General features: G+C 43.6%; 2 protein-coding genes across 6 annotated transcripts in view; one reads left to right on the forward strand and one right to left on the reverse strand.

Annotated features, from left to right (window-relative positions):
• Positions 1-7,528, forward strand: part of Zfp57 (ZFP57 zinc finger protein) — an 11,701-nt gene extending 4,173 nt beyond the window's left edge. For all 5 annotated transcript variants that reach the window (XM_076916864.1, XM_076916865.1, XM_034523865.2 and 2 more), the window contains one exon: positions 2,864-7,528. In XM_076916864.1, the coding sequence (XP_076772979.1) occupies positions 2,864-3,957 (1,094 nt within the window). In that variant the 3' untranslated portion in view covers positions 3,958-7,528. The remainder of the gene's footprint in view (positions 1-2,863) is intronic.
• Positions 4,640-16,386, reverse strand: Mog (myelin oligodendrocyte glycoprotein). Its single transcript, XM_034523934.2, has 8 exons — positions 16,135-16,386; positions 13,599-13,946; positions 10,886-10,999; positions 8,703-8,723; positions 8,409-8,429; positions 5,824-5,940; positions 5,537-5,557; positions 4,640-4,989 (listed from the first exon to the last, which is right to left on the reverse strand). The coding sequence occupies exons 1-8, from the start codon at positions 16,214-16,216 to the stop codon at positions 4,976-4,978; spliced, it is 738 nt and encodes a 245-aa protein (XP_034379825.1). The 5' UTR covers positions 16,217-16,386; the 3' UTR covers positions 4,640-4,975.
• Between the last annotated feature and the right edge of the window lie 1,259 nt (positions 16,387-17,645).

Genomic DNA, 17,645 nt, shown 5'->3' on the forward strand with positions numbered 1-17,645 from the left:
AAACAAAAAGCACCCCAGGAATACAAGAATAATGCTGTGTGTGGGTTCATGTATCTGTAGGTACACTTATGTGTTCACATGGAGGCCAGGGTCAAATTTGGGCTTCATTTCTCAGGATACAACCACTCTATGCTTTTTGTTTTGTTTTGGGTTGGGTCTCAGTAATTGGAATTCACTGATTCAGCTAGGCTGACTGATCAGTGAGCCCTAAGTATCTGCCTTTTCTACTTCATGGTGCTGGGTTTATATCCAAGCGCCATCACACCTGGCCTTTTAATGTGCATTCTGAGGATCTAACTCAAGGGCTCATGATTGTATGGTAAGCACTTTATCTACTGAGCTACCTTCCCAACCCCAAGGCTACACTTTTATCATTGTAATTATATTGTGAAAATATGCAAATTTGACTGTAGGCCTGGTTTGTGGACAAAAGCCTGTAATCCAAGACTTCCAACACTCCCAACATTCCTGGATCTGATGCAGGAAGATTGCAAACTAAACCCCAACCTTGGTTATAGAGATTGAGGCCAACTTGGACTACATAGTGAACCTACCTCAAAAAATACCTGCCTGTATATTCAGCCAATATTTAGTCAATAATATCCAACAGTATTTAGTGTGAGGCATTATACTAGAAGCTGCAACCAAGTGTCTTAGATTAATGTCTTTTAAAACAAACCCCCACATTTTAAAGGTTTATTTTATGCATAAGAATGTTCTGCTTGCGTGTTTGTATGCACACTATGTGTGTGTGCCTGGTGTCCATAAAGGTTAGAAGAGGGGATGGGGCTGGGCAGTGGTGGTGCATGCCTTTAATCCCAGCACTTGGGAGGCAGAGGCAGGCGGATTTCTGAGTTCGAGGCCAACCTGGTCTACAAAGTGTGTTCAAGGGCTACACAGAGAAATCCTGTCTCGAAAAACAAACAAACAAACAAAAAAAGAAGAGGGGATGGGATCCCCTGAAACAGGAGTTATGGATGGTTGTAAACCACCATGCAGTTACTGGGAACAGAATCTAGGTCCTCTACAAGACCAAAAGGTGCACTGAACTGCTGAGCCATCTTGGTAACCCTAGATTAGCATTCTTAAAGCAAGCCTACAGGAGGTAGCCTGTTGTCTGCATAAGACATAAAGGGGCTTAGCATGGGACCACTTTGCTTCATTTCCACACTGCAGACAGTCTTGGTAGTGCATCTCATTACTCAGAAAAATGGAGATAATTCAGAGCCAGCTTGCATTGTATATCTAGACCTTGCTGCAAAAAACAACAAATCCATGACCCCCCGCCCCAACATGACTCCACTCAGAGCCAAAATTTTTTGATTGGAACACCGTACAAAAAGGAAAAGGATAGAGATCAAGTCTCTATCCTCCAAAGACAACAGGTGAGAGTTGTAAAGGAAGCTCACATCTGTAATCCCAATACCTTGGTTTCATCATGTATTTGGGGACCTATCATCTCACAGAACAAAGGGCCAGCAAAATGGTTCATGGGTTAGGAGTGCCTGCCACCAAGGCTCACAATTGGAATTTGAATGTACTTGGTGTAAAGAGAAAACTAACCCTACAAGCTATTTGATCTCCATAAGCATGCCGCCGTAGCATGTGTGTACTTGCACACATGCGTACAAAATATTAAAAGTACAATTAAAAAAAAAAAAAACGCAGAGGAGAGTGAAGGATAAACAGAACCCAGGACAATCCCAGCGTGGTGAGCTGACCTAGGTAGATACTGATCAGGCTCAGTATCTTTATGCCTTTCCATCTTCTGTGTTAGACTTGGGACTAGAGGAAGCCCTGAAATCAAAGTTTTAAGTCCACTGGCTTCACAATGAATAGCCAAGATTTTCAAGACAAGTAATCTAGTTTCCAGGAATTGAGAGATTGCCTGTGAGCCATTCAGTTAGTGTTACCCTTTAATTAAGAAGTTCTTCCTGACAGAGGTGGAGAAACAAGTACCACAATGTTGACCTGGCAAAAGATAAGCTTGTTCCTGAGATAAGAGTTAAGGAATTGAGAGGAATGTTAATTTAGGTTGGCCACACTTCCCAGCTCAGACAGTCCTGGTGTGTTGCTTCTTTTTCCAATTCAGTTATTAATAATTACAAGTATCACTTTTCACTCCCAATTTTTCATGTTGCAATAGTCTTCCCTTGGGCAAGAGATGTAGCTCACTGGTAGACCGACTGTATGCACAGTTTGCTTTCCCAACACTGGGAAGTGAGTTCTCTGTTATCTGAAAGTATTTTGTTCAGGTGGTTCCTGAAGGTACAGCCACACATAGCACTGAGGCCTATTTATGTGGTTTTCGTTTTTTTTACTGAGCTGGGGATTGAACCCCAGGCTTTGTGTATACTAGGCAAGTGCTCTGTTACTGAGCTGGTCCCCAGGTCCTGAGTTCCGTGCTCTGTACTAGACACAATAATAAACTAAAATATTATAGTCTATATTTAAAAGTTATGTGAATGTGGTCTTACAGTAGGGAATTCATTTAATATTTTGTACTTGGCTGACATGTGTGTAATCAGGGATGAGGGGAGAATTACTGCTTCGTTATCTGTGGGGTATCTGGGAGAATATGAATCATATTGAGAGTGGGAAGATGAATTTTAAAGATGTAAGTTGGTATTTAGATATTTGAGATTATAGAAGATGCCTATGATATTTTTACTACCTATTATTATTATTATGTTATTATTATTGTTACTATTATTATTACATTTTCCTGTTTCTAGCCTATGAGGTCCAAGGGTAAATGGTTGCATTTTAAAGGTTGGGAAAAGGGAAAAGTGGCTTGTACTGAGTGCACACCCTGTGCTGGTGTTCTCATAGTGAACTGTGTATTTTCCTTCCTCCACCACAGAAAGCAAGAAGAAATCTCAAGAACCTAGCCCAGATCTGGAAGATAAGGATGATGATGATAAGACTTCCAGTTCCAGTTGCACTGGCGTATTCAAAGGTGGACCATTGTTTTTCTGTCTGACCTGCGGCAAATGTTTCAAAAAGAACAGCTTCCTCTTTAATCACCAATTTCCTTTGAGGTCCAGGAGGCTAGCAGTCACAAAGCCACAAAGCCGCAAAGCCCATGGCCGCAAGCCCCAGCATCATGGAGACAGACCTTTCTTTTGCAATCTCTGCGGCAAGACTTACCGTGATGCTTCCGGACTGAGCCGTCACCGACGTGCTCATTTAGGTTATAGGCCCCGTTCGTGCCCTGAGTGTGGAAAGTGCTTCCGGGATCAGTCTGAAGTCAACCGCCACCTGAAGGTGCACCAAAATAAGCCAGTGGCTAGCCACCTGAAGGTGCACCAAAACAAGCCAGTGGCTAGCAACCAGAAGCGGAAGGGTAAGGCTCCACCTACAACACCTGCATCCCAAGCGCCCGCCCTCAAGTATGTGAAAGTGATCCAGGGACCAGTAGCCAGGGCTAAGGCACGGAACAGCGGAACCTCGTCCCTGAATGTCCGATCCAACTCTATTGCAATGATCCGCTCAAGAGAAAAGATCTCTTGCCCCTATTGTCGCATGACTTTTGCCATGAGAACCTGTCTCTTAAGCCACCTCAAGATCCACTTCAGACGTCAACCCAACCAGCACTTCTGTTGCAGAGAGTCCCACTCATCCAACACACTCAGGATGCAAAAGATCTACAACTGCCCCGTCTGTGACAGCTCCTTTAGGGGAAAGGAGAGCCTGCTGGATCACTTGTGCTGCCGAAGACCAATCAGATTCAGTAAATGCTGGGAAATCCTGGGTCATTTGCTTGGCTATCTTCGTGAACCCTTGGTATTGGGAAATATTTTTAAAGTAAGGGAATCCTCGAGGAAGAAGATGGAATCCAGGAAGAGAAGCCGGAGACATGCATACCGTGAGAATCTGGAAACAGAAGACCTGTCTGAGAATGATGAGGAGGATCAGTGGGCAATGGAGAGTGCTAGCAGCTCTGACCTGAGTTGAACCCTGACCTCATGAGTTTGAACCCTGAGACCCCTTTAACAGGAGGAAAGAACTGATTTCTGACTTCACACGTGCCCGTGCACGACCCCCCTCTCCCCACTCCACAAAATAAATACAATTTTTAAAACTAAAAGAAGTAGGGGGTGGGGAGTGGGGAGGTCTGAGGTCTTTGTATTTGTTTTTTTCCTGAAGATTGACCTCTGGCATCAGGAGGCTTGAGCAGGAGAGGAGTAGATGACGAGGGAAAGAGACAAGGAAAGAAAAAGAAGTATGCACAGAGAAACTTGTATTATTAATTAGCACCTAGCTTGTTTGTGTCTGGTAGACCACCAAGTAGTAATTGTTGGGGAAACAACAGTGGGTTCTCAGAGAAATAAGATAGGAGAAAATGAGAGGAGTAGAAGGGACATGAAGGTGTGGAACGTAGGGGAGCAGACCCAGTTCTCTCAGCCCTTGCTTCTCAAGGTCCTCCCACCAGGCTGCCAAAGCAAGATGGTGTTGTTCTGTTCAGTATTCTTTTGATTTTTAGCTCCAGGTTTTGGTTCAGGGTCCCATATTCATACCCTGGCTCACTTAGCTTTCTCTGATATTGTGGGCTCTTCTGTCTCTGTCGTCGTGTCTCCCCCCCCCCCCCCCCATTGATATTCTTTTCCCAGTCGAGGCTGTGATCTTGGAAGAAATATCCACCATTTGCAGAGTTGATGTTCTATAGTTCATAATGATGTTGAAGTGCTGGATATCCCGGTTGTCAGAATCATTCCTGTATTTGGTGCATAGGTGTCTCCTGACAGACTGCCTGGCCTTAGCCATGGGGTGTTTTCTAGAGGCAGACTAAGAGAGTAAAAAAGATGTGGAAGTCAAAAATTAGAGGAAGGAGCTGAAGACAGTTGAGTTCTATTCGGGATCCAGAGTGTTTCTGTAGATGTAGATTGGAATATGTCCATGGCAAAGAGGCCAATGAGAGACAACCCCAAGGACCTGCCAGCCTCTCCTTTGCTCCAGGAAGACACACCATCACTCAAAAGGGGTTTCCTAGAAAGAAAGACAAGTGACTTAAAAAATCTGCCAGTGGATTCTTTTCATGAAGTCATTGAACCTCGGAGATAGAAAATTCACAGGGTTCATGTTACCTCTACCCCACTACCCCCAACCTCCTGGATGGTCTTGTAGGGAGATGAGGTTTAGGAAAACTACTATGGAGAATGTCAAAGGAGGCTACAGAATTGGAATCTGGCTTAGGGGCACTAAAGGCTATTAAGTCAAAAGGTAAGAGTGGCTCAGAGCCTCTCTGGCACTGAAAATGTGTCTCAACAGTGAATTTCCTTCCCTTTTCCCTCACAGGAGTCATTCCAGCCCTCCCTGAGATTATGGTCCCTCAGTAACCATGTTCCCTCTGTTGGATTTTTGTTCAGTTTAGAAGGAAGAAAATGGTTGGGTACGGTGGTACATGCTTATGACCATAGCAGTTGGAGAAGAGGATTGCCATAGTTTCCAGACCAATCTGGTTTACATAGTGAGTTCTAGAGCTGCATGATGAGATGTCTCAAGAACAGAAAGGGGTGTTAGAGGGAGAACTTACTTAGCTCTTCAAGAAACTGTCCTGTAAACAAAGAGAAATGAGTCAATGGGTGAACAGTGGGAGTCCCCCTTACCTCATATCCTCCCGAGACAGCCCTTCCTTTCCTTTAAGGGTCCCATGCATTCTCATTAAGTGGTTCTGGTTTCCCGAGGAGTCTGATGGTGAGCATAGCATAAAGATTTCCAGCCCTGGAATCTAGAACCTTGGTTCCACTCTTTTTCCATTCTGGTCTGCCTATGTTCCCTGCTACATAGTACTCAATCCTGTTTGCTGCCCAGACACTGTACCTGCCAGTCTTCTGTGCAGCCAGTTATAGCAGATGATCAAAGCAACCAGGGGTCCAAGAACAGGCACAATAACAAACAGTGTTATCTTCCAGCAGGGCACCCTCAGGAAGTGAGGATCTGAATGGTAAAGCAGAACAGTGTTTCTATACCACGTCCACTCTTCTTAATATGAAGCCCCCAAAGGACTCTGGGGACAAACTATAGAGTCCATGAATTTGGATAAGGTGCACTTTGCCTTTATCTTCATTAGCTTCTAATTGAACTTAGCTTTTTCTTTTTAGCTGATTTAGCATAGAAAGCCATGAGCTGTGTGACGCTTTCATGCATTGCTCATTTTCAGCCGCACACTAACCCTTTCTCACTCCCATCTCTAGCATTTTTGTTTGTGGGGCTTTTGTTTTGAAGAGAGGTTCTAGCTTTGTATCCCTGGCTGGCCTTGAACTTGAGAAATCCTCCTGCCTCAGCCTTCCAGGTCCTGGGACTACAAGTTATCAACCCTACTTTCCCTAAGGTTTTCTTATACTAACAATACAAGCAGCAGGCTATGGATGCAGTCTCAAAAAGGAGAAAAAAACCCCAGCAAAACCAAAAAGTCGAAAACTGGTATTAGCACTGTCTGTATTTATGACTTTAAGATACAAACATGGTTAAGAATTTAGACATTCAAATCTTCTAAGTAAAACCCTGCGGGTTGGGAAGATAGCTCAGTTTGTAGCTTGCCAGAGCTCTGAGTTCCATCCCCTGCATACTCTAGGCTTGGTAGCTCACACCTATAATCCCAGAATATAGGCGGTATAGGAAGGGGGATCAGAATTCAAGGTAATCTTTGGCTACATAGGGAGTTTGAGTCCAGGCTGAAATACATGAGACAGACATTTCAAAACAAATGGGATCAATGAGACGGCTCAGCTAATAAAGGCACTTGCTGCTAAACCTGAAGACCTGAGTTTGATCCCCAGAACCATATAATTGAAAGAGAGAACCAACTGCTCTATATTGTCCTCTGACCTCTGTGTGAGCACTTGCTCACACCCTCTACACACACACACACACACATACATAATAAAATACATTCAAAGACTACATGTGTGATGTCATACTGGCCCAAAGTCAAGTGCTAGGGTGGAGCCTGTCAAAGTGTGCCAAGTACCAGGAGAGCTGAACAGGGCTACATCTGGCTTCAGATGGAAAGGCTGTTTGTGTTTAGGAAGGTTGATCAGAGCAGCGATGTTTTGTGTTCTGCTTAGTGTTATTTTTTAGTTGTGTGGAATCTATTCAACAAACATTTGGGTATTCTGTTGCTGGTGTTGACTTTAGGAACTCTGCAATATGAAGTGAAGAAAATGCAAAGATGATTCTATTAATATTCTAGTTGGGGCATGCATGGTTGAATATGCATTTTCCAGCACTTGAGAGTTGAAGGCAGAAGGATCAGAAGCCCAAGGCCATCCTTCATGACATAGCGAGTTTGAAGGCCAGCATAGCCATATGAAACCCCAACTCAAAAAAAGTTTCTAGGGCTGTAGAGATGGCTCAGCAGTTAAGAGCACTGACTGCTCTTCCAGAGGTCCTGAGTTCAATTCCCAGCAACCACACAGTGCCTCACAAACATCTGTAATGGGATCTGGTACCCTCTTCTGGTGTGTCTGAAAACAGCTACAGTGTACTCATATACATAAAATAAATACATTTTTTTAAAAAGTTACTATTGAGGCTTTACTTTCTCCTCAAAGAAGCCTTTCCTGATGAATCGTGTGCTTGGATTGTACTCCTGAAAATTAACTCTGCCATATAAGTATAGCAGATGACTTTTTAAAAATGTAACTTTCTGGGTATGTGGCAAATGTCTTTAATTCCAACACTGGGGAAGCAGAGGTAGGTTCGAGGCCAACATGTCCTTCATAGTGAATTCCAGGTTAGCCAGGACTACACAGTGAGACCATATCTCAAAAGAATTTTTTTCTTAAATATGTATGCCTTGTGTGTACAACTGTCTGCTGTGGGGTCAGGAAATAGAGCTTAGGTCCTCTAGGGAAACAGCAGGTGCTCTTAAACACTGAGCCATGTCTTTAGCTCTGGTGGTTGTGTCTTATTCAAGTATATTTTATTTTTCCCACCAGGCAAACAATTCTATGTGCAAAGGATCTCTTTTACCACTTTTTATAATTCAAAAGATGATATATATATACACACACACACACAATTTGTAACATACGATCAGTGTAGGGCCTGACACTGGAATATGTTACATAAATGTTTGCTACATTCCTCTCTTGAATACAAAGAAAAAAAGGTAGAAGGGCTTTACAAAACGCCACTGGTCTGGGCTGGAGAGATGGCTCAGTGGTTAAGAGCACTAACTGCTCTTCCAGAAGTCCTGAGTTCAATTCCCAGCAAGATCTGATGCCCTCCTTTGGTGTGTCTGAAGACAGCTACAGTGTACTCACAAAAAGAAATAAGTAGAGATCTAAAAAAAAAGAAAGAAAGAAAAAAAAAAAAAAAAAAAAAGCCACTGGCCCTAACCCCCCAGGCCACTAGTGAAATCCTGCAGTGACTTGGGAGGATTGGGATATGCCTGAACTTACCAAAAGTCCGATGGAGATTCTCTGAAAAGAACAAATAAGAATAGACTCAGTAAGGAGCTGAAAGGGAGTCCCTTCCCTGGGTTCTAGCCCTGATGCAAAGTAAACTGTACTATAAGAACTCAGGCAAAACAATTTCTATCTTTTAGCTGCCTTTAGCTTTAAATATTAAAGTTCCCAGCTGAAGGGAGCATGGAGGATTGGGGGAGAGGCAGAAATGGTCTGAAGAGAGGGACATTTTGGTTAAGCTAAAAAGACCTGTTGAGGAATTGGGGCAGGAGGGTTCCTGGAACTTACCGACTTCTGCACGAAGTTTTCCTAAAATAGAAAAAGGCAGTTTTTTCAGTTCCTGATCTGACAGTATGAGGACCCTTCCACACCCAGCACCTTGGACCTTTGTATGGGGAATTTTCTGATGGCCCAGGAGCATCTCAGGAGAGTAAGAAGAGCTCTAAATTTAAACCCAGAAGTCAGACTCTTTCTGTGGGTATTGTCTGAATTAAATGATGGGGATTGGCTGCAGTGTCTGTCATCCCAGCTGGCTTCTTACAACTCCATATGTGTCCCTCCCAAAACTGCTTGCTTGGCTGGAGAGAATGGCCTTCCAGAAGAACAGGGCCCACTGTTCTTTGGTCAAAGGTATACAAGTAGCAGCAGTTCACAACTAGAACCTCCAAAACTTTTTGTGTTTGAGAATGCAAAAGTCTTCAGGACTGTCCCTTAAGAACCTGCAATGCTCAAATCACATGGTTGGTTTGTTTTTCTTATTTTATTTGTATCTGTGTCTCAGTGTGTGTGTCTGTGTGTGTGTGTGTGTGTCTGCCCCTGCACTCCAGAAAAGGTTGTCAGATCTCCTAATGGTTATGAGTTATGGGCGGTTATGAGTTGCCTGATAGGTGCTAGGGATAGAACTTGAGTCCTCTGTAGGAGCAGTACAGGCCTTTAGCCTCTGAGCTGTCTCTTCAGCATTATATCATAAGGCTTTATTATTTCTTCCATTACTCCTTGCTCAGTTCACATGGCCAAAAAGATTGTCATTTTTGTAAATATAAACCCATATCCCACCTGAAGGAAAAACTATACATTTAGTGAGCAGCCACTTTATGCTTGCATGTACCCTAGACACTTTCCTCTGTAAGATCCCCACAGTTTAAGAGGAAAATGCTATCCCTACTTGGAGACTCGGAGAAACCTAAGAATTTTTCTCATAGTTGATGTTCTGCCTAGCTCTGTGTTCCTCTTCTACTCAGCCACGATGACGGAGAGCCTTTTCTTTGCCATGGAGTAGGAAACCAGACATTCTAAGTGACAAAAAACAAACAAACAAACAAACAAAAAACCCCTCACTGTGGGGCTGGGGACATAGTACAGTGTGGAATTTGCCTATTGTGTACAAGGCAGGGCCATTGTTGATCTGATACTTGTGTCCTTTCCATGGCCCAAACCCTCCTTGCTGCCATACTACTTTATCAGCAGAAGGAGGTAGAAATGCAAGAACTCGTGCTTTGGTCTGTGAAGGACACGGCACAAGGAGACTCTGACTACAGGCTCTGGGTACAAAACAACTTCCTCTACAGTTTAACTTATGTCCATAGTTGAATGAAAAAGACAAGGGAGACAGTTTTTTTAAATACATTTCATGTGGCAAAGACTTTCATTTCAGACTCTTTATTAAAACATGAAGTAGTGGGGCTAGAGACATGGCTCAGGGTTAAGAACCCAGGGTACAGTTCTCAGTACCCACATAGAGCATCCTACAACCACCTATAGTTCCAGTTCCAGGGTCTCTGACACTCTTCTGGCCTCTTACAGCACCTATACATATGTCTGCACATATAAACAAGCACACACAAAAATAAATTTGAAAGTTTAAAAAAATTTTTAAGATTTATTTTTAATTGTGTGTAGATGTGTGTGTCTGCCTGTATATGTACATGTATGTATATGTATGTGTATGTATGTATATGTGCGTGTATATGTACATGTCTGCAGGAGCCCGAGGAAGCCAGATATGTTAGATTCTGTGGAGCTAGATGGTTGTTATATCATAGTTACAGATGGTTGTAAGCTGTCTGATATGGGTTCTGGGTCCTCTAGAAGAGGAGCAATTACTCTTAGCCATGGAACTATCTTTCTAGCCCTTAAGATTTATTTTTTTGAAATGCCTAATATTTTAGACCTTAGGGACTTTGAAGACACTACTCACCCACTTTCACGAAGCTGCTAAGGACCATGGGGGGGCGGGGGTGGGGGTGGGGCAAAGTTCTACTGCCTGTAACATGTCATCTGAGCAAGTCACCGAACCACCCCTACACTGAATTTCTTCCTCAGCAATGAGGCTGACACCATTACTTCACAGGGGGATGCAAGGTAAAACGTTCAGTAGAACCTGTTATATAGTTCTGAACTGAGAAGACTTAAGGATTAACTGTCCCTAAGAACCAGGAAACAATCCTGACAGACCCACCCTATCCCCATACCTCTTAGTCGGTGCTGCAAGAAGAGGAATACGAGGCCCACAGAGACCTGCAGGAGGAGCATTGGCACAAACGCAATGAGAGCCAGCACACCAGGGTTGATCCAGTAGAAGGGATCTGAAAGGCAGAAAGTACGTATCACCCAGACGGCTTCCCCAACACCCTGTTACCGAGACTGTGCTGCAGTAGGTTGGGTTGAATAAGGGAACCAACATCAAGGTTTTTAAAAATACTGACACACCCAGGTATGGTGCTATGCATCCGTAATCCCAGCATTCTGGAGTCTAAGGCAGGAGGATTGTTGCAACTCACAGGCCAGCCTGCAAGACCTGTCTCAATAAAAAAAGGAGGGTAACATAGAGTGGAAATGTTGGCAAAGTGGGCTTATTTCTAAAGAGATAATATGGACATTGTTTTTTGTTTGTTTGTTGGTTTTGTTTTAAACGGGGCAAGTCAGTCCTTGAACTCTTTGTCCTCCAGCCTCTACCTCCCAAATGCTAGGAATTCAGGCCTGAGCTACAACTCCCCAAATTTTATTCAGTGTTTTCAAAGAAACTCCAACCACTCTCTGTCTCTGTCTGTCTCTGTCTGTCTCTGTCCTCTCTCTCTCTCTCTCTCTCTCTCTCTCTCTCTCTCTCTCTCTCTCTCTCTCTCTCTCTCTGGCAAGCTGACTAGAGGGATTTGGAATGTGGAAACCAACTCGAAGGAAAGCATTCTCCCTGAGGCATAGTTTTTGGTCTTTAATGCATGTTCTGCCCCACTCCCCCTCCGCCTTTCTTACTTGTAATTTGTTGGGCCTCAGTGAGTATACTGGAGTTGGCAGATGAGCTGAGAATTTGCTGATCAGGAAAAGAAAAAAATCTGTATGCTAAAGTTTTGACCTTCCAGGGTTGGTGCGTGTGTGTGTGTGTGTGTGTGTGTGAGAGAGAGAGAGAGAGAGAGAGAGAGAGAGAGAATAAAAATTCCCCCAGGGGGAAAAAAAAACAGCTGTCTGAAGAACATTCTGTGGCACACAGCTATTTTCATGTCCCTGCAAGCTGTCTCTAGAAATAGTGCTTTGTTACTGGGCATACAATGCATCTTCTGGTCTCAGCCTGGCAACAGTCACCCCCACCTCAGATACAGAAATGATGGATTGTCTGATGCTCACACTGCAGGTGCTGAGGAGGAAGGGAAAGGATCAGAGGCCCAGCACTCACAACACTTTTGTTCTTCAATTACATCGCAATTAGCTTTCAACGCTCCTTCTGTCTGTTTTCCTAGCCACGCTTTAACCACTCTGAGGCAGGACAAATAATAATAAGCGACTCCAAAATCAGCCACCACACAAAGCATACTGAAAATGAAGTTACAGAAACAAAGCAGTGTCTGAAACTGCAGGTCTCTTCCACCACTGTGTGTGTGCTTAATTTTTATTTATGTGTGTATTTGTGTGGGAGTATTGGCCTTTGGAGGCCAGAGAAGGCATCAGATCCCCCAGAACTGGAATTATGTGGGTCCTGGAACCAAACTCTGTACCTCTGCAAGAGCAGCAAAAGTTCTTAAGCACTGAGCCATTTCTGCAGCCTCTTGGTTTTATTTTGGTCTGTTTGAAACATTCTCTTACATTCTAGGTTAGTGTCTGACCTCTCATCCTCTTGACTTTAACTTCTAAGTGCTGCGGTTACAGGCTTCAGGTTCTAAGATCAGTTTATGCAGTGCTGGAAACTGAACCTGTGGTTATTTTCATTCTAGGTAAGAACTCTACCAACTGAATTATCCTTGCCAAGTATTACACACACACACACACACACACACACACACACACACACACACACACACACACAAATTATGTACCTGCCCTATAACCCACATACATATATGCATATATACATATTGAGTATATACATATACATGTAACTACACACTCAAATACAAGAATATGTTTTTTGTTCCCTATATTCTATGGCTTGCTTATGTTATTCAACAAGCTCTCATGGGAAGCACCCAAGCTATCTGGTATGTTTCTGAAGCAATCATTTTAAGCTGAGCATGGTGACTCATGTTTTTAGTTCCAGCACTTCAGAGTCTGAGGCTGGAGGATTGCCCAAAATATATATATAAAGATATAAAGCTAGTTGTGGCAGCACGTGTCTTTAATCCCAGCTCCCAGCTCTTAGGAGGCAGAGACAGGAAGACCAGCTTACCTGGTCTATATAATGAGTTCCAGGCCAGCCAGGGCTATATGTTGAAAAGCCATCTTTTTTGTTTGCTTGTTTGTTTTTGTTTTTGTTTTGTTTTTCGAGACAGGGTTTCTCTGTGTAGCCCTGGCTGGCCTGGAACTCACTCTGTAGACCAGGCTGGCCTTGGACTCAGAAATCCGCCTGCCTCTGCCTCCCAAGTGCTGGGAGCCACCACTGCCCGGCAAAAAGCCATCATTTAAAAACAAAAACTGAAGTGCAAAAGCATTTGTCTAGCTTGGATACAATGTTTTACTAACCTCACAATCTTAGACATGAAAATGGACTCTGATTCCAGTTTCTTTCCTGATTCAAATAACAAAATAACCAACAGCCACAGCATAGGCATCCTTGTTTACTGATGTGTCTGTTTCTTTGGAATTAATCTCAAAAGTGATGTGTTTGGTTAGAAAGACCTTATCTCTGCTGAATGATTGAAGGATGAAGGGAAGTCAACTACCCACGGGTCATACTGCGTATGAACTTGGAGTACTCACCTTCTACTTTCAACTCCATTGCTGCCTCTTCTTGGTAAGAGTGGTCTCTGAAGAAGCAGGTGAAGCCTCCTTCATCTGAGAACCTCACATTCTGGATCCTGAGGGTAACCTTTCCCTCACCAATAGTCTCTTTCAGAAGCTCTGTGCGTCCCCGATATTCAGGTGCTTGCTCTGCGTCTTGGTCCTTGCCATTTCGATAGAGATGAACCACTCTTGAAAAGGGAGAACGGTACCACCCCACCTCCATGCCCGTGGCATTCTTCCCAGGAGATATGCGGCATGGCAGTTCTGCTTCATCCCCAACTAAAGCCCGGATGGGATGCCCTGGTCCTATCACTCTGAACTGTCCTGTCCAAGACACCGAAGGGGGAGGGGGGGCAACAAAAAACAAGCGTCAGATGTGACAAATTCATTCATTATAGGAAAGCTGCTTCAAAAAGAGTAAGAGGAAGAAAACATGATTTTTAATTTTTATTTTATTTATTTTTGAGACAGGATCCCACTATGTAGCCTTGGCTGGCCTGAAACTCACAGAGATCTGCCTGCCTTTGCCTCCCAAGTGCTAGGATCAAAGCTGTGTACCACCACACCCAGTGATTTGTTTTATTTTAAAGTGTGTGTGTGTGTCTGTAAATTGTCTACATCGGTACACATGTGAGTGCACGTGTCTTCAGAGGCCAGAGGCATTTGTCCCCCCTGGATCTGTAGTTATAAGTTGTTGTGAGTCACCCTATAGATGTGGGTGCTGGTAACCAAACTCCAGCCTTTTGTAAAAGAAGTACATACTCTTTACCACAGAACCATCTCTTTAGCCCCTATTTATTAATTTTGAGACAGGGTCTTGCTCTGTAGCTCAGGCTGGCCTTGAATTCACACCAATCCTCCTGTCTCACCCTTTTAAGTGCTGGAATTATGAGCATGTGCCACCATGCTTGGTTTAGGACAATCGACTTTTCTTGTAAAGGTTTTGTCTGTGTCAGCGTGGGTGAACATATGTCACTGTTATGCAGCTACTCTTGGAATCCATAAGAGGCAGTGAGGTCCCCTGGAGCTCGGATCCTCTGCAAGAGCAGCCAGCATACTTAACTGCTGAGTCATCTCTTCAGTGCCTCTCCCCATTTTTAAGATATGTCACTTAAAGCTCCAGCAGGACTTAATCTTTCATGCAGCTGAGAATGACTTGAATTTCTGGTCCTTCTGCTTCCACCCCACAAATGCTATGTTTATAAGGGCTTAAGGGCTCACCACCATGCATGGTTTAGGAATTTTAAGTGGAATTCATGAGCCTCAATAAGGCATGCTCTCTCTCTCTCTCTCTCTCTCTCTCTCTCTCTCTCTCTCTCTCTCTCTCTCTCAGTTTACTTTAAACTAATACAAAGTAAGCAGTCCTAAGTAAAAGATATGTTCTGAATGTCTTAGGACAGAATGCTCTACCATGAAATCATCTGGACAATGGCTTCCACTTTTCTACCAGCTATGTTCATCTCTGACTCTTCAGCTCAGATGCCTGCCTCCTCCTTGTCTTGTGGCCTACTACTTCTAAGTGCTTCCCAGTGCTCTAGGTTGTTGTGAGCCACCCCATGAATATGGGTGCTGGTAACCAAACTCCAGTCTCTGTAAGAGAGGTAATACTCTTTACTATAAAGCCATCTCTCTAACCACTATTTATTAAGTCTCTTTTTTTTTTATTTATACCCTCAGCCTCATGCTATCTCTGGAACCTCCTCTGAACATCCCCCCAGTGAGAATCAGCTACTGGCAAGAAAACTGAACTCTTCCTTGTACCAGGATGCCCACAGAAGGTGCCTGGGCTAGGGGTTCATCAATCACATGGCTCCCTGAGGTGGAAATCTGTCTAATGTTTCTTTATTTCTTCTCTTAGTTTGAGAACAGGTTCCTGTATAAAAATGTATTGCTGCCTTATTCTGCAGAGCAAGTTCTCAAACACAATATGATACTTTAACTCAACTTGGTTGTTTTTTTTTTTTTTTTTTTTTTTTTTTTTTTTTTTTTTTAATATTTACTTTATTAGTGCTGTTTCATTTTAGCATTCAGGCTTAGAGGCAAGCACGTTTGCCCACTGAGCCATCTCACTGACCCACAACAAACATTTATTGAGATTTACTACAAACAGGCATTGCCTTAATGTGCAAAGTACAAAATGTTCTCTCACTTAACTCTGACAGTAACTCCAAGAAGTTAGTGTCCTCTTTTGAAAAAATGAAAAGAAAGAAAGAAAGAAAGAAACAAACAAACAAACAAAAAACTAGGGCTACAGATAGAGCTTAGAAGTAAAACATGAACTTAACTCGCACCAGGCCCTGAGATTGATTCCCAGCTCCATACATATGGGAAAAGGTTTGGAATTTACTCCCCGAGAAGTCAGGAAGGTCTCTAAGGAGAGAAACCATGCCAGCAGATCCAAGTGTAGACAGGAAATTTGTATAGCCATGTGAGGATGATTAAAAGAGGTTAGCCGAGGCTACTCCCTTTCTGCTCTTAGGTCTCTGCAGGGCTGGAATATAAGCATGCTTACCTGCATAGCTGCATGACAACTGGAGGAGGAGAAGCAGGGAGAGGAAGCAGCTGGGCAGAGAAAAGTTCCACAAACAGGCCATCTTTATGGTTACTGGGGACAGAGTCCCTAGCAGCAGGGTCAGGCTAAGCTGAGGCCCTCTGGCTGCATGTCCCTTACTCCGAGAAGCCTGAAAGGAGAATCTGGGAGGGCACTACTGCCCAAGCCCAGCCTCCATGTAAGCATTACCACAGCTGTGTCCCGAGGAATGGCCCCATGTCACCCTTGCCAGATATTTGTACAAAAGGACTACAGATCCATTGATGACCAGGGTTTGCTTCCCAGCCCAACTCCTCACAGCACTGGAGCGGTGGCTGCCTGGTACTGAGCATTTCTCTTTCCCTTCCATGGATCCAGTCTTGGGAAGGGCATGTAGTGGCTGGTTAGTGATAATCAGAGAGACTTGTTTGTAAAGTCTATAAGGCTTGTTTAATTCTTGTTGCCACCAAAAATTATCTAGGGGAGAATGATTAAAAAATAAAAAGCATTCAGCCTTGACTTGTTGTGTCTCTTTTCTTTCCTTTCCTTTTTCCTTTCTTTTCTTTTGTTTTCGTTGTTGTTTGGTTTTTCAAGACAGGGTTTTTCTGTGTAGCCCTGGCTGTCCTGGAACTCACTCTGTAGACCAGGCTGGCCTTGAACTCAGAGATCTGCTTGCCTCTGCCTCCCAAGTGCTGGGATTAAAGGTGTGCGCCACCGTTGCCCAGCCTCTATTTTCTGTTTGTGTGTAACAGTCTTGTGTATACCATCCTGGTCACAAACTAATATAGCACAGGACAACCTTTAACTATGGACCCTCCTGTCTTTAAATCCTGACTACTAGATGATAAGACCACCTGTAATCATTGTACCCTAACCTAGTCTCCTCTTCTTCTTTCCCTACCCCTATGGCTGGCTGTCCTGGAACTTGTCATGTAGACCAGGCTGGATTTGAACTCACAGAGATCCACCTGCCTCTGTGTCTTGAATGCTGGGATTAAAAGTCTCCACTTCCATGCCCAGACTCTTCTTTTTTGCCACCAAAGGATGCATGTGATTTTTTGTTGTTGAAATTTGGTGTCTGTTCGTTTGGTTTTGAGACTAGGTCTTACTCAGCACAGGCTGACCTGGAACTCATTCTGTAGCACAGGCTGGCCTCAACTTTTCAGGGATCCTCTTGTCTCTGCCTTTATAGTGCTGAGATTTCAGGTGTGAGCCATTATGCCCAGCTACCAAAGATTATATTGAGAAAGTCACAAGGGAGACATTAGGAACTAACTGTCATTTGTGCCCAGAGAGACAGCATTAATAAGAAAGAGAAGCAGCAATTGTCAGTCAACACGAGCTTCAGGAACAGATCCAGCGTGCAGAAGCATGCCTCACCTTGGCGTTGTTCACAGCTGAAAATGATATCTGTAATGAAAATATGACTTTTTGAAACAGGATCCCACCTTGCTTGTAAGCCAGGATTCTCCTTAGTCTTCCAAGTACTAGGG

The sequence above is a fragment of the Arvicanthis niloticus genome, chromosome 20 (genome assembly GCF_011762505.2).
Source record: "Arvicanthis niloticus isolate mArvNil1 chromosome 20, mArvNil1.pat.X, whole genome shotgun sequence".
In the NCBI taxonomy this organism is placed as follows: domain Eukaryota; kingdom Metazoa; phylum Chordata; class Mammalia; order Rodentia; family Muridae; genus Arvicanthis; species Arvicanthis niloticus.